The sequence below is a fragment of the Ciona robusta genome, chromosome 12, assembly GCF_009617815.1.
Source record: "Ciona robusta chromosome 12, ASM961781v2".
Taxonomy (NCBI): domain Eukaryota; kingdom Metazoa; phylum Chordata; class Ascidiacea; order Phlebobranchia; family Cionidae; genus Ciona; species Ciona robusta.
The window spans coordinates 3,501,980-3,519,637 of NC_143246.1; the positions used below are offsets into that span (position 1 = coordinate 3,501,980).

At 33.9% G+C, this 17,658-nt stretch overlaps 1 protein-coding gene across 1 annotated transcript in view; it reads right to left on the minus strand.

Annotated features, from left to right (window-relative positions):
* LOC149726876 (uncharacterized) overlaps positions 1–15,712 on the minus strand; it is a 28,833-nt gene extending 13,121 nt beyond the window's left edge. The window contains exons 1-10 of the mRNA XM_089890187.1: positions 15,232–15,712; positions 14,652–14,789; positions 13,993–14,214; positions 13,662–13,772; positions 13,248–13,433; positions 6,219–6,327; positions 5,655–5,767; positions 2,471–2,552; positions 1,767–1,913; positions 353–461 (exon numbers count right to left, since the gene is read on the minus strand). Of these exons, the coding sequence (XP_089746313.1) occupies positions 353–461; positions 1,767–1,913; positions 2,471–2,552; positions 5,655–5,767; positions 6,219–6,327; positions 13,248–13,433; positions 13,662–13,772; positions 13,993–14,214; positions 14,652–14,789; positions 15,232–15,321 (1,307 nt within the window). The 5' untranslated portion in view covers positions 15,322–15,712. The remainder of the gene's footprint in view (positions 1–352; positions 462–1,766; positions 1,914–2,470; positions 2,553–5,654; positions 5,768–6,218; positions 6,328–13,247; positions 13,434–13,661; positions 13,773–13,992; positions 14,215–14,651; positions 14,790–15,231) is intronic.
* Between the last annotated feature and the right edge of the window lie 1,946 nt (positions 15,713–17,658).

Below are 17,658 nucleotides of genomic sequence, written 5' to 3' on the forward strand. Positions count from 1 at the left end.
TGGTTAGGGAATATTTCATCATCTCAGACCAGGGTTTTTAGAGGAAAGTTTGTAGATTTTAAAGTAATACACCAAAACGCACATTGCAAATTACCCTTTTCAGAGAATTTCGACATCTATCAAAAAATAGGAATGAATAAATGGCAAAACTTTGGTAACCCAGTTTCAAGAATATCATTTGACATTACAATTGGATTAACAAACTTTAACATTGCAACCGAAAACACAATATGAAATACGGCAGTAGGCGAACCACAACACAGGGGTTTAGAAGCACTACCATACACACAAATGTGGACTTCAGGGCAAAGCTTAAAAACACTTAACGCATATAATCAACACACATGCTCACCTTGTCATTCCATCTATCAGACCTTTAGGTTTCTTATGGAAAGGAACTTGTAAGAAATGTTTCCCGTTGTCTCCAAAAACTTCACAAGTTGTACTTGGTGGGGAAGAACCTTTAAAAATATTTTTTTATTAATTTTTGTTTTAAATAGTTTTGGTATAAGTTGAGAAATTTACACCTGTCTACCAGGTAATTTAAGTGCGGTTAGTCAGTTACTATTGGTTACTGTCTTTTTTTATCAGCCGACTAAAATTTAGTAACTGTTTTTTTTATATTCAGTCGACTAAGTTTCTGTGCAATACTTATTACACTAGTTAGTCAATTAAAGTCTACCGACTAAAAAAAATTTTTTTTTCTGGTCAACATCCCAGGAGTGACAGCAGGGGTGACAATAAAACCCTAACCCCTACCATAATTAAAAAAACACCAAAATTGCACATGCTTAAAGATAACTAGGGAATGATATAAATTGGGTTAGCGTATCCAATGTTTTAGATTTATTTGCTCTCGTCATGATCTACTGTATTTACAAGTTTGAAAATCTATCTTTTGATGATTTGTTTGTTCAGTTAATCTCCTCATCAGGTGAGAAAGGAAAAAAACATGAAATCAGAAACTTGAGGTTATTTTGATTGACAGGCTTGAATGGTTGGGTTGAATATGCGGTTGTATGACTGTTTTTGGTTGTTTGAAAATTTATCTCACATCAGATGAGGAACCCACATTAATTATCCATCTCTTAGATTTCAATCACTTTTATGATGTCACAACAAACCATTGTTTCATCACAAAATAATAAAAATAAGAAAAGAAACAAATTTTAAATCGGCAAAAAATAGTTTTGAAATGAATCTGTTTGGGCAAAATAATAAAGTGATTATTGGACTAAAATTTCTTATGTTTTATAACAACGTTATTTTGGAATATTTTATATATAATTATATTCCATAAGACAGATCCACTTTTTAAATTCTTATTCTACATCATTTTAAAGTCTGCAGTTTAAAAAAATGGGTTATTTGTTCCATACATTAAAGTAAAATAAAATTTCCGCTTTTTATATGTGCAATTAGAGATTTTAAATGCACTGGAATTGAAAACTGTATTAAATTGGAATTTTATTTTATTTATTCTCCCTGCGAATTTAACCACAAAACATAAGAAGGATAATGCAGACACTTGTAGCCTTGGGCTGTTCAAAGTACAAGTGTACATCAACACTCAAAACGATTATTTTCCATTTAACGAATTTTGCAAAGGTCACACCGATTTTTAGAAAAGTCATGTTTTGATTAATTTTAATAAACCTGGATTTAACAGAAACCAACATCTTTGATGCAGTTATCAGACTAACAAAAGTTATTTAGAAATTGCAATGCATTTTGGCATACAAATAAATGACAACATAACCACATACCTAAGGATTGAGCCATTGGTCCAGTTGAACTATCACTGGAAATAAGCCTCCTTTGCGCTGCCGGTGTCCGTCGGCATTTTGAAAGAGGAATTTTTGATACAGAACTTGAAGTTGAGTTTTCATTGCACAGTTCACATATGAATGATCCTAAATTAAATATCTTTGAATTATCATGTCAATATAAAGCCGCAATTTTACAGCCTACAAAGGCCCTTCATGATAAAGATGACAATTGTAACCCCAAACCAAGCCCCTAATCCCTATATCTGTTAACCACTAACCTCAAACCGTTATTTTATTAGCTGTAAAGTTGCAGCTTTAAACTGTGGACTTAAATTGTAAGTGATACGAATGCAATTAATAGCATACTAAATATTATGTTGTTTGCATTAAAAATTAAAAAAAAATAATTTGAGAAAAAAATTAACCACTCGGTTAGTTAAAACAACATAGTAATCGGTAAATTTTATGCTAGAAATGTAACCACGAATTGCAAAGTACGCCATCTGGCCTCAGTGGATACTGGTTCAATGCTTAATGGGACTACTATTGTGGACGAATCGCAGGAGTCTTTGTCAAGACAGTAAACGGCAATTGCTCCAACGAAGTGGTTTGTCGGAATTGTCAAGCACACATAGCAAAAATTAAAGAATATGAACATTCACCCAAGTTCCATTCAATTACACAATCATTCAAAAAGTTACCTTTTGGCATTTTAAGCAAAGGTGGGTTGCAACACTCCATGTGGAATCCTCTGTCACAAGAATCGCAGAAAAGCAGGTTGTCCTGGAAATTAACAAAAGTTAAAACTTATGTACATATATAAATATATAGTAGGTGAGGGAAGATGGGACACCTTTAGCACATAATGTATAATGATAGAAAGAAAAGGCGTCTCATCTTTCCTCTCCCTACTGTTTGTTAAAGTATTATTCCTAGGTTTTAGCTGAAACACTTTGAGATATTTATGGTAATAAAAAGGGGGTTTAAAAGAGTTCCTTGAACTATGGACTCAGATGTTTTGCAAACTTTTCCAGATTATCAATGATTCTGAAAAAATAACAGAATATGCTTGATAAAATTGTAAAACATAAATTTGATGTGCTACAAAATGATCCAAAAGACCCAACTTTATAAAAGTTCAAGAACAATGTGGTTTAAACTGCTCTTGACTAAGGAAAAGTTTAAAAATGGTTTTAACCAGTGAAAATGACACTTGCACCAACATGGTGGTTTTATAAATTATTGAGGGAGCAAATTGAACTTGTATGATAATCACACAAGGCACTTAAGAAAACAGAATATCTTTCGGGAGCAGTTATAAATATTTAAGGATTTATTATCATGAGATGCAACGCCTGATAAAATATTCATAATCAGGAATTGGCATGTGTGGTGTGGCAATCGCACACAGAAGTTAAGCTGGCACTTCTGATGCTACAAAATTGTGGACAATTAGAATTTATACAAGAGCTGGCACTAGAAGAGTGAACAGCATCAAATTAAATAGCGGTCATCACATTATTGGTTGGTCTCAAGTATGCTTCACTAATTCTGCCAAGCGACTGTGTGGACGTGTGGTAAGGAGAAACCAAGTAAAAAAGAAAGGCTAAACCCATAAAAAAATATTTTTTTACTGTAAACTTTTAAAACAAAAAAAAATAAGCAGTTATATTAATTTAATAGATCACTTTATAAAAATATTTGCACATTTTTTTATTTATTCAGTTTTGTGTTTTTTTTGCTGCTTGAAAAAAATAAACTTTAAAAATGTAAACACTTTATATTTGGATACTGTATTAGTGTGAAACATGTTGCTCAAAAAAACTTTCTCTTAAATGCATATACTACCACAAACATTATGGCAGCATACCAAGAATGTTTTGAAGCGTGGCATCGGCCTATATACGATAATGTACCACTACCACTAACACTGAAACCAGTGCCAAGTTTTATGGGAGTCCATGGTACCAACAAAGTAAATATTTACACTACCACAAGCCACCACAATGCGATCATGTGGCAAAAAAGTGTGAACATGTAATTTAATAACAACTATGAGTGAAAAATAATTTAACTTTTTTTTGCAATAAAAAAATGATAATGTAAAGACATAGTATAAATATTAATGCTTGTAAGTTAGCACCATAAAATATGATGGTATTGGTTGCTTAGCGTTTATATTGAGTGATATATTATAAGTCAATTGAACAGAGTGTCTTGCGCAAACAACATACTGAATAAAATAAACACCAAGTGAGCCGCGCTGGAATAGTGCTTTTGTGCTTCAACATTCACCCAGGTTTAAGTGGTGCTGAACTGGTAGTTAACACAGCCAGGGTCAGACCAGTGTTGCCATTGATAAAAGTAAAAAACTGACACAACAACTTTAAAAAATATATGATTTTTGCATGTTTTTCATGGATTAAATTTATCCTTTTGGTTAAAATTAAAAACGGCAGCACTGCTGTATAAAGACTTTGCGGTCTAGACACTCAGTTGTGCATGACAAATATCATGGTATCATTCCCACTATATGAATCACAACGACAATTTCAAAGCAATTTTGGTTTTTTGTTTGGATTAGAATAACAGATAGTGTAAGGATAATGTAAACATTTAGATATGAAATACATAACCTTAATTTTAGCTTTATTGGTTAAACCACATTGTAAAAACTTGGAACGTAGGTGCAAATTATTGTTAAAATTTATTATTACTATTAACTATGTAAGCTAGTTTTGATTTATCCAACGTCAGTGAAAAATATTATGGGTGTGAAAATCAATATTGCTTATTCACTGATGTGATGGTAATCCTTTGGGTCTTGAAGACTAATCCAGATGGGTGTGACTCATGGTAGGAACGGGAATTTTAGTCGATTACTGTTACTCGGGATATTGGCCATCACACAGTAGAAAATTGGTAAGCAAAGCTGTGGTATTATTCAACGGCTATGTCATTATTGATTCTTGTAGGTGGAATGACAATTCATGGCAGCCTTTTCTGCCACTTGGGTAGCCTATAATTGATCGTGGCTGATGCTATCTTTGTTTAGAAAGAAATTACTCGGCGTTGTGCAAATAGACTCAGATTCTCTTAAGTAGCGAGTGTAGGTCACACAACCACATAAGCTATACACATCCCTATGAGGGTTAACATAGGGTTTAGTGAGATCCATCATCACTAATGAACACAACAAGAACTTGTCATAACTACAACTGATGTTGACAATGATAACTACTGAGTCATTGTGTTACAGTCTACTAATATAACACGCTTTTTATAATAGAATTACCGAAACAACAGTTGACTAAATGACTAATGTTTGAAAATACACAACAAATCAGTAATTATGGTTCCACATACACTGTTCATCATACAGCATATCACCGCATAGTAGGAATAGTTTTAAACCTCAGTACCCTCGGATATCATAACAGTTCAAACCACAAACTTATTTTCACAACAGAAAAAAGGTTGCCTTTACTCACTAATATAGTAAGATGGTGGTGTATATAAAGCAATGTTAAATTCAATTTTGAATTAAATCAATCATGAATAAAAAGACTTTGGTAGCTAATGGATTATTCATATGAATTTGAATACAATTTTTAAAGGTCAATATGGCCAGGTTTGAAGTAGTGAAGACATTAACAGACATTAACATGTTCAAAAGAGCAGATATCCTGTAGATGAGTTTTGCAAAGCATTAAATTTTTAATTTTCCGTTGTTATGCCCTTTAAAAAACGTGCTGAAAAGTATACAAAGGAACTTTTCTGATCAAACCGTTTTTGATGGATAAACAATTATTCAGTTCTAATTTTAATTAAGGCAGTTTCATGGGGGAGAATAAAATATAAAAATACCAGCATAAAACCACTTACTGCATTTCCTTTGGAGCCACACACCCTGCAACTCTTGCATTCAATACATTGCCAACGTGAACCACGAATTTTTGGCACAAGGTCACTGGCGAGCTTCATACATATTGGGTGTCCTGTTGTAATGGGACAAATTGGAGCAAATTTAAAAGGAAGAAAATGTTGAGTCTTAAAATGTCAGCAGGGTTACTGACCAATTTAGATTTATATGAATCCCATTTCGTAGTAGAGACATTACAAAAGGCAACTATTATACATGGGTTCCATGTCTAGTTTGCAGTTAAAATCACATACTTAAACCCCCTAAAATATAAATGTGTAACCAATACCCCCCAAATCTCACCCTTTACCCTCTTAACCAACCGCAGGCAATGATTTTTAAGCTATAGATTATAGGGTTTCCTTAAAAGTAGTACAACGCAGCCAGTGACCAAATTATTTACCAAAACAAACAAATTATTGTATATTAGTATGTTTGTCAATCTAAAATGAACATGACTCTTATTTATTTTATTTCATATCATAATCATAAACCAAAGGTCTGTGTTTTTATAATTGGTTTCTCACCACTGCTGCCACAATCTGCACAAGAAAGTAATTCCTCTTGCTTGCCAGTCTTGTTGCACTCAGCAGTTCCATAACAGTAGCTACATATCGGCATTGGTGTCGCCCTCGGCTGAAAATAAACCCAGGTAAAGTAATCAACAAACACTTGGCATTTGATTGGCCAAATTCTGCCCACACTCATTCTAATAAGAAATGTAATTGCCAAGGATACTTACAACTACTTGAATAAATTGCGCTATGGGAAAGCTATAGTAAACAGTTATGGTAATAAAAAGACTTTCATTTTAACACCCCATACCCGGTACAAATAACTAAAAATTGCAATTTAAATACTTTTTCTATAATGTGTATTTATATATTTGCTTTTATATGTTAGAAGTAAAAGATTGATCTGAATAAAGGTTGGATCTTTTAAAATCAATACATTTGTAAAGGATGTTTACCCAGTATAAGGATACAAACACGCTGTGCAAAGTATTATGTGTAGCTATTGATCTAAGGTTGTTTGGTAGTTAAGAAGGGGAACATATGCGCTGCGAACCCGCACGACCCGAAGTGAACCTACGGCAAGCACATTCTGATAAAGAGTTTGTGTTTGTCATAAATTGTGTAAACGAGGTTGGACTAACCACCCCCTGGCGAGACAGTGTTTAACAACATGCGTGATTTGGTTTAGAGACAGTGCCAGAGACGTGTCACATTCAGCTGTTACAAAGACACGTCTATGTTTAGTTGGTTAGCGGTAGGTTGAACAGCAACAACAGTGCGCTTGGCATAAGCTCTGATTCCCTAAAGACAGCGAATTTACCGCTTCCCAGCTCGGTGTGTGTGTTTGATAAACAGCACTCGGGTATGGCACTGACATACGCATCCCTAGTCGTTGACGAGATAACCATCACAAACAACATAAACTGAATCACACCGGGCGAATTTTGACGCTTTCAACACGTCCTACATGAAACATATGACGTTTGGACATCATTTTGGAAGCGTCCGTTATCACATTTTCTGTATACACCCATATAAATAAGATAAGACTGCACTATCTGGGCTACGATCTGTCGCTCTTAATCCGCATTTGTATCTACTTTATCGTGAAATGCCGTCATTTTAAGTTGGTTGAATTTGCATGGACAAATTTAAACCAAGATTAAGATAAGAGATAAACCGTAGATAAGGATCGGGTGTGACTCGTAACGTGTCGCCGCCACTTAGTTTGTTAGTACATACAAACGGGCGATATTATAAACATATCGTGGTCCGTGGATATGGGAGTGCTATGCCCAAAGCCACATACGGATAACCGACACATGACAGGCCACAGACTACAACAATGCTCTTCTTAATTAACTTGTGATTGGTTTGAAAATGATAAGACAATTCATATTGTTGACAATAACATAACCACAGCTTTTCGTATGTTCGAATATAAATAACAAGGCTAAAGCTTGTACCAACGATATGCGTAACAAAATATGTTAATGAGGGTAGTATGTGGTACGTATATGGATGGTGTTTCTGCCTCTCAATCATCACTTGCTTATTTCTAGCGCGCCCTGTCACGATCAAATTCAAACAGGTAAGTGCAGTGATGCCGCGAATAAAAGTCCGCGTAAAATTAAAACTGGAAACACTGACATATTTAGATTTAAAAACCGCAGGGTTTAAATTTTATTATTTGTTGGTTAAATATTGTAAAGATTAAGACGGTGTTTCTTAAATTAAATATAACTGTTATGAGTGGTGTGGAAACACGTACGAGCCAAACCGAGCATACGATGCGGCTGACAGCAGATTTTATCTACTTGCTTTTGTTCACAACGATTCAAATCATTGTTGACCGTGAGTGGCCCCAATACGAGTGAGCGAGGGGGCAACTCGTGGAAACGTAATGAGGCGTTAAACGGTAAGGTGTGCCGTCCGCGCGCAGCCTGGTCTATTAAGTTTACGATAGTAAGTTAATATCGTTAAGGTGGCGGCGTCGACAATGAGAGAGTGCCATACCCGTTTCATGTGTCTGGCAATTCAGTTTGACTCAAGCTTAAGAGCACAAAGCAACCACGCGCGACTAAAACGGTTGAACCACCATGATTAAGTCTCAAATTGCCGATAAGCACAACACAATAAACACTTTAAATAGTTAAGCGCATGGGGCGGGAGTGTCATGGTCAGGTCATGCGATACCTGGAAAACTTGGATTCGTTTCGCAAATAAACAAAGATGGCTGTAAAATACGAGAGAAATAAGTCTCTCAAAAAGACGTCAACAGAGGTTGCGGTATGGAGGGGCTGGAGTCTGTTGTTTACTACTGCATAATCTATCGCGCTATAGAGTTTCCAGGGGGTCTTATCAAAACAGGCTTTAAAAACCGCCCATGACGAAGGAGTATGAATTTTGCAACCAAATATGTTGCAAACGTAAGCCAATACTAACATTTACTTTACGGTGCGGTAATAAAATAAAAGGGTAAATGACAAATTTCGACAGCTTGAACCTAAAAATAATTTACACCTTGCAGAGAAAACAATACATTAATATTGAGCAAATGAGCTTATTTAGGCGGCGCATATCAGCGTGTTAATACAAAAAACACACGCGCCGTTAAAGTACGAACTATAATAAACAATAGAAGAGAACCGGCGTAAGGTTATGTTTCCTAAATAAATGTACACAAGTGCTTTATGTACACACCAGTCTCGTTTAAGTGAAACACGTTTAAGACGGACTAGAAATTGTAATGTTGATTTAGGAAGCAACGACGAAGTGTCGAAGCAGAAAGATCAATACAACGTTTCAAATCGGCCAATACAAACAAGAACAGGAGCTGAGCCGAAATGTCAGACACCGCTCGCGGCCAAAACTAGTTCGAGGGTGGCTCAACACGATTGACGAAGGAACCCGCAAGAACACGGGTCGTGAGACATAGCAACGTATTTTATATTATAAATCAGGTTCGGCCCGCAGTGTTCGTAGTCAAGAACTTATTACGATTTGAACCAACTGACATCGGCGGCGACCAAGGAATAAAATTAATTACGGAACCTCGACTAACAAAAAGGCATCGCTAACTGGCTGTGAAAATGTAACACACGAATCACCAAATACATTAATAATATCACAATATAGATAAAATAAAGATGCGAGTTTTGTGACGTTGTACATAGTAGATGACTTTTAATCTGTTGTTCTAGTAGCATAGATTTTCAGGTTTGACGATAAGACTGCGACTCTTATGACGCATGACGTCAGAGAGTGCGTCACAGACGATACGAGTGGAATGATGGCACGAACAACGTCACGTAGACCACGGGTAAACATCAGTTATTTTCAGTTTCGCCAATTTTATTTCACGACGTTCTAATGCACTGAGAGGGGTCAACGTTGTTTTAATATCATTCCTACCACCTGGCCCGAGCACTGGCAACGGACCGCGGAACTGCAGATATGAATTATTAATGTATAGAGATACGAACGCATATGTGACCAGGGTGGCGTGCAAGACATAGTAAACAGGCGCACATGAACGAATCCATAGGCCTTGGCAAAATAGCAACATGAAATATTATCTTTCTTAATACGAAAGCTTAGATACACCAGGGTAACCTGCACCTCGTCAGTGTAAAACTATCGATTTTCCCTGCTGGTCGCAAGTAATCGATCCATAGTTAATAGGTAGCTCCTATAGTAGCGATATGAGTGAACGAGAAAGTCGTTTCGGTCAATTACGTTCAGCTAAAGTAAAGTAATTTCTGGCGATCGATTTACGAGTTCCATGCTCACTCACACGGGGTAAACAAACAAATACGATGCGCTATTAACAATGTCTTGATTATTATCAACAAAACCTTTTTTGGGGTTTTACATTTTAAAAATATATGAATAGTATATATATATATTATAAAATCATTCAGATTACAAAGTTTCACACAAATCACGTTAATTGCAATCAATATAATATAGTAGGCTATACAATGAAATTGCTTTTTAAAAACGAATTAAAACATAGTTTCCGTTTCTATGGAAATTTCAATTCTTATCCAATAAAAGTATTATATATATATATATACTTGCTAGTCGCTATATTATATATATATACTTGCTAGTCGCTAGTGGTTATTATGTTTTGTGCAGAGCAACCATGTTAGTACGACCCGCTTTGTCTGATCCCAGACTACCATTACGACAAAAACTGTTTTGCTTGGAATTTTTGGAAATATCCAGGAAGGAGGTTATAGGAGTTGGAACACGGAGATGGCTACATAAACGTCACAATAAAAAGTTCGATTCTCCTCACCTAATGACGTAACCGCCGCGAGTTCCTGACGTTAAGAAAAAAACGACCAAAATGTATTGTGGTATAATCTTAATGGACAGAATTTGATCCGAAAATAAAAAAATATTATTTGATGTAGATTGTAGATATATATTTTCAATAATAGATTTGACTGGCATTGAATATAAGTAGAACTACAGTACACCCATTGAACAATAATACAATGGAATGATATAGGCCTATATAATAAATATATCCAAAAAAAGTGAAATTTTTGAACAAAAAAGACATTTTTATCAATAAAGATATACCACCACGCACCACCTGCCAGACCATTACTACCTACTGCTAGGCTATTAAAGTTAAAAATAAAAAAATATGCTGAAAACACACTAGTAGCCTGTTTATCAATAAACATGATTTTATAGATAACTGTTATATAAGTTGTTTACTTGTTTGATATTTGTTTTATAATTGAATATTTTACTATAAATAATATTTACAAGTTCAAAACTGTTGCAGTTGTACACACATGTAGAAAATAGTAAAATACCAAAAAAACAAACACATTGAGTGTACAAACTACACCTAAACATTAAACTGGTTTCGTTATTTAGATACATACAAACAGAATTTAAATTGCATAAAAATGGTGCATTTGTATGAATGTTTAAGTTAGTTAGGTATGACTTATAAGCATTCATTGTATACCTTAAATACTTTTTCATTTACTGTTTAATTTTAAATTGTAAATTACAGACATTGCAGGGCCAGGGGTATGACAAACAAGTCTATAACTATAAGCGACTTGTAATGTTAAAGTCCAATAAGCTACATAATCCTTTCAGTTCCACTAATCAAATAGAATCAGGTTTGAGCAGCATTGTGTAGCAATAACAAATTACCATTAACAATATAAATAAAGTATAAATATTGATGTCAGAAAAAAACAGTTTATAAACATATGTATGGTTATTTAACAGGACACAATATTGGAAGTTCACTATATACACAAGGTTGGTTTGTGGCAGCACACATGAATGAACAGTGGTCAGTTATAAGAGGAAAAGTAACAGCAAGACAATGGACAGAATTTAGTGAACCATAACGTGAAAAGATCAGATTACAAAAGCACTGCCTTTTGTGTTAAGATGGTTAAGCTTTGGTGGGATTGATACTTTATATTCAGGTTGTGTGGAGTTGGACCACAGTTCTTAAGTTACAGTTAAGTTTGGTATTAGTTTACAACTAATACTTGCACAAAGCAATAAGTTTCATTTGTTTAAATGATATTGTTTGAATAAGAACATTTTCTATGTGACATTTGCCAAATTAACACCAGCACCTAATTTAATGCTAATTAATTCTAGGTCCCAAATATAATCTTCTCATGACCATTAATTCCATAACATTTATTCTAATAAACAAAAAATCCAAACTACAGGACAAAAGAACTTCAATTTTACATATACAATACAGGCTACACATATATTATATTATAGGCTATATAAGATGTTAATTTAACAAACTAAAAGTCAAATGAATGCAGTACTGATGATTCATGATGAAATACCCAAAATAGAAGTCTGTCTCCATGATTATGTTGTTTTATAAGAATTAAGAACTACATTTTATATAATAAATTATAATATTAAATATGTATATATATATATATATTAAATATTTGTTAAACCATCACAAAAGCTATACACTATTAGACACTACTAGTGACCTTTAGCACGAAGAAGTTAATATTACCTTTAGAATGAATTTTAAACTGGAAACATACAAAACAAATTTATACATGTTTCAGCTTGATCTTAGCCCTAATATTGATTTTGATTCAGTTAAATGGATAAGTAAATATGCTATGTACAGTACATATACTACACAAACAACAGCTGTCACTTTTTACCTATTTATTATGTATATGATATATATATATCTTAATATGTATGTAGATAAAGCAGTGTAAACATAGACAGGCAAAGTGGCCGCAAGATTCGTTGCAGCTAAAAAAGTTAAAGGCATGTGCAAAAAAGGTTTCTAGAATTAATAGCTTTGTGACAGTTAGTGAGATAAAGTAGAATTGATTTGGAACAACTACAGCTTGAACTAATCCCTGAAGCAACCACAGACTGCTGGATAGTTCTAATGCTTACAGTGAGTTTGTATTCATACAACTACAACATACTGATTAACATAACATCGCGAGAGGCCATTCATCAAATATTGCAGGCAACGAAAATACCCGAACAGCTAAAATACGCATGGGTTAGAGGTGGAACTACAAGGTCATAAATCGTTACATCACGATTCATCAAAGCTCTTGTGTTTGAATTGTAAAGCACTTGTAATCATTTTATAACAGTGTTAATTAACAAGAACAATTGCCACAACAAGATACAAATTTCAAAGTGGTTATTAACTAATAATTACAACTTTAGATTAGGATTATCAACTTTTAAATAAAAGGGCAAAACACTTTTAAAAATAGACTTACTAACAGTCAACAGCGTTATTTAACAAAATCCAAATCAATTGCTAATATGCTAAAACTCAAAATAACATTAATGCACCTGCAACACCTTTTTATACCAGTTTTGCATCAATTTACCCAAAATGTTAAAAAAAGCTTTAATTCGTAACTATTTAATCATCAAGCATAAACTTATAAAGATAATTCTATCATAAGTTATATTATATTTTATATGTGTATAATTTAGGGCTATAGTGTGACAAGCAATACGTCATACCAAATCATTGTTTTCTTCTTGTAGGATAGTGGGAGAAGACTGCAATGCCTGCACGTTATTGTTATTGTTGTATGGGGCACTGGGAGATAATCGGAAGAGCAAACCATCCTTGATGAGACGACCCGCATGTAATCCGCGTTTGCATGCTAACCTCAAATGACGACTAAACTCAAGAGGAGAGATTCCCTAAAGGAAAAAGATAAAAAGTGTCAAAAAATATAAAAAAACATTGCCGGACACAAAAGTGGAAAGATGAAAAAACCTTCACTGAGACAGTTCTTTAAAAAATTCTTAATTTGAAAAGCAAAACACTGTTTTCGTTGCGAGAAAATGCAGTTTATAAATATGATTTTATTGAAACCATGTTTTTCAATGAAATACAAAATAAATATTGAACAGTTTCTTATGTTCTACCTGTATGTAGTAATTTGTCTCAAGGTATTTCTCCATGTCTTTAATTGAAGCTCCCTCAGGTTGTTGCAAACCATCCAAAACGATTTGTACAAGTTTAATGTAGTCGGAAACCTGTGGTACAAAAAAAAGGTCAAAAAATCATCTTAAATTTCAAAGTAAATTTCAGCTTATAATGCCAATAACTAGCAGTAAACGTTATTTTATCTATATGGAATACTTTTGAAATATAGTATTAAAATACTTTTATAAAAAAAAACTTAAGAAGTAACATCATTTGAAAATTGAATACCTTTTCAAAAACTAAGCTATCATTTAACATTTAGCAACCCACTTGTATAGTTTTATGTCTTCTAAGTTGATCTTGGGGAATGAGAGTAATTTCAGGTGTTGCTATTTTGGGTGATGATGGTGAACCAATGGGACTTTTCGGGGTGGTTACCCGCCCATATTTAGGAGTAGTACCGACTTTTGTTAAAGATTTAGGAGCACGACCACAAGCTCTTGGTGTCATGGTTTCAGGGTCACGGTAGGAATATTCACCTTGGTTAAAAACCTGGAATATGCAACATATGTTACGCAGGCTTAAAAAAAAGAGGCCTTAAGCTAAAAAAGATGGATCTTTTGGATTCGTTTTTAGTAAAGATCTTAAGAGTATTTCTGTTCAATTTTCCAAATCTACAAGCACTTAAATAAAAAAGACCCGACTTGAAAGATAAAAAATTGACCTGAAAAAAATAGATTTATGTTGTGTATTCTGTAGTATTTCATTGTTATAATGTTGGATAAAACCGAGGTTTACAGTTATTCATTTTAGCCTTTACGTTTTAAAGATTAATAAAAGCCTTATTGTTAAAACCACTTTTAGAATTTTACTGCTAAACCAATGACCTAAAAGTTATGAAGCATTTTCAGCCATATAGAATATAGATAATTATGCAAATTTATCATACTGACAGTCCAAACAAAATTAAAGTTTTAATACAAACATACCTTCAAAACTTTTCCAGTTGAAGACAGTTCTTCAAGCTGATTAATAACTTCAGCGTATGTGCAACCTTTTGCGGGGGTCCGATTCATCACCCATTTTGATATTCGCTCAAGAGAAGGTCTTTGTTTCTGGGCACGAATCTGAAAATAGATACACTCAAGTTCAATAGGTTAAAAAATTGTTTGCAATTTTTTATTAAGCAACAGAAAATTTAAATAAGTCTAATGGTACCTAAATACATGCATTCATAGGTTAAGTACCACTAGATCTGTTGACTGAAAAAAATTACCATTTATTATACTATGAAAAGATAAAGATATGTTACTATAATAATGTAAACATTAAACATAGTTGAAACATTAAACATAGTAACACTTTTAATATGAATAAGAGTAAATTATGCAGTGTTAAACACAAATACAATGTAATAAAAAGATATCATGCTATGCTCAAATGCACTTGTATGGACCTACAGGCATAAATGAAGAAGTGGTAAAATAAAGTGTTGGCTTTTAAAACAATGTTATACATGGGCTTATTACATAATAAAAATTAAATTTTGAACCAATAGTTTTGAATTACCCTTCGAATTGTTTCCAAAATTGAGTCGTTTAGAACACCTATATCAATGTCTGGGCTTTTAGGACCCGCCGTGGAGGCACTTCGAAGCATTTTTACGAGTTTTAATTTATTCCTCCTTTTATATCATGTGACGTCAACGCAGCTCATTCTAAGAGAATTTTTCACACACATAACTTTTGCTGAAAGTCTTCTGTTTAAACTTTCTTCAGAACAGCTTGAGGTAAATCCACATAAATATGTCCATGTTATGTTATTTCACTTTGATATCAGGTAAGTAAATCCACAAAGACAGAACAGAATATTTCAATAACTGTGTAACAAGTAGCAACAAAATAAAAACATTTTTTTTTTGATGGAATATCGAATTACATTACATAGCACTACAGCAGAACCTTTGCTAAAATTTGTCGCTATTTGTCAGTCTAAGCTACATCTGGTTTACCCTTATACGTTAAAGTAAATTATAAAATCAATCTCTTTTCCACTTTCCTATCATCGTTACTTTCATCCTTATCTACCAAAAACCGCCGCCATTTCTTGCAAACAAATCACAAAACAGAAAAATCGTCCAAAGCGATAAAAGAAATTCGTAACAGTGTTGCCCACAAATGGTGATAATCTGCGGAATGATTTGTCTTGAAAGGGGAGTATTCAGTGGGAATGTCATGAGTAACATGCATTTCTTTACAATAATAAAACAAATACAATACAAGCTCTAATAAATACGTACTTACCGAAAAAGGTTCCGGGAAAAAAATATTAATAAACAAATTTTGCACGGTATTAAGTCCGACTCTGATTTTTACTATCTGTACTGTTGGCGTCGCTGGTTTTTAGGTATTTCGTACTGCTATACATATTTCAAAGCTGGGTTGGTAGAAAATGCTATAAATACTTTTTTAAGACGAATATTATTTTTTATATAGTGTGGTGGGGGAAGATAAAACATCTTTAGCACATAATATCCAAATACCGTGATCGTGTTAAAAACAATTTATCGGAATCGTAGGAAAGCGGGTTTACTTTGTTTTCTACCAAATGAGACGAGAAAATATAATGAAAATGTGTCCCATCTTCTCCCACCCTACTACAGTTAATATTTTTTTTCGATTTTTTAAATTGTTATTTTAGAATTGGTACCTCTGGGGTCAAGTGGGTACAATGCCCCTAATTTAAATGTCGTGTCCGGAACGTTTTCAACGGAGAGTCGTAATAAATTTGGACCGGGTGGTCATTGTATTTGGTCCGACTTTCCGACCTGTACTGCGAGCGTCTCGGTGCAAGCGCAATAGCGCCCGGTACAAATATACATATCGGAACAAATATATTACGACATCGGACAAGATAGGGTAATAAAGCACATATTGCCTCATGTTAAAAATATATATGTATGTAACGACTTTTGATTGATACAATGAAAAAGAAATATACCATACCTTTATTAATATAGTAGGATGGGGGAAGATGGGACACTTTGTCAAATGAGACTTTTTTTTCTTTTTTACGAACCCCCATTTAATGATAATCGGAAAAATAGTGTTACAGCATTATTCGACAGTAATATCACGACTTTATAAAATTCGCGTCAAAGCTGATTACTATTTTAAAATATTAAAAAAGATAGCCTATATAAAAAAGAAACAATAGTTTTTGAACAGGTAAAAAACTGCAAACACACCACGAGCCAATGGGCGATTCGCACAACCAGTGCTATTTACCAATTAGACGGGGTAAGATGGGACACTTTAAAAGTTTGGTTAATAGCGAGAATAAATATTAGGGCTACACCTTATAACACGAAATCATATTGTGCTTTGAAAATCCAGTTGAAACATTTTATGTATTTCCCCACTTATAGTTTTTACCTGTAATAGATCGTATACCGAAGGCACTGCGAAAAACTGCCTCTTCTGATGGGAAACGAATTGTAAACATTTTCGTTGTAACATGATACATTACCGTCAAAAAATTAAGCATTTTTCAACCTAATTAATCCAGTGCGTCATGTCGCACTGTAAGTAGGATTTGATTTTTATTTGATTTCGAAATTAGCAACAGCACCGCTGAAAGATTTAACAGCTCTTGTAAAGAAGACAGACAACCTTGATGTTTAAATTAGTTACATTTACTCTACCCAGTAACCGTGGCAAACAGTGACATTGTGCTTAGTTCATGTCCCACCACAAAGAAGGACAGAGGATACCACTAATCATTAAATATTTGCGAAGGATGATTTTCTGACAGAAATGACACTTTAAGGAAACGGAAATGGCAATGGCGGTATCATAACATTACAAAAACAACATATCCCCAAGAAGTCAAAAACCTTTCTAATTTCGGCCGGGAATCATCTAAGTTATTCACCAGAACAAAATGCATGTAATCTAATAATCTATAATGTAGATAACATTGCTAAACTATTTCCCT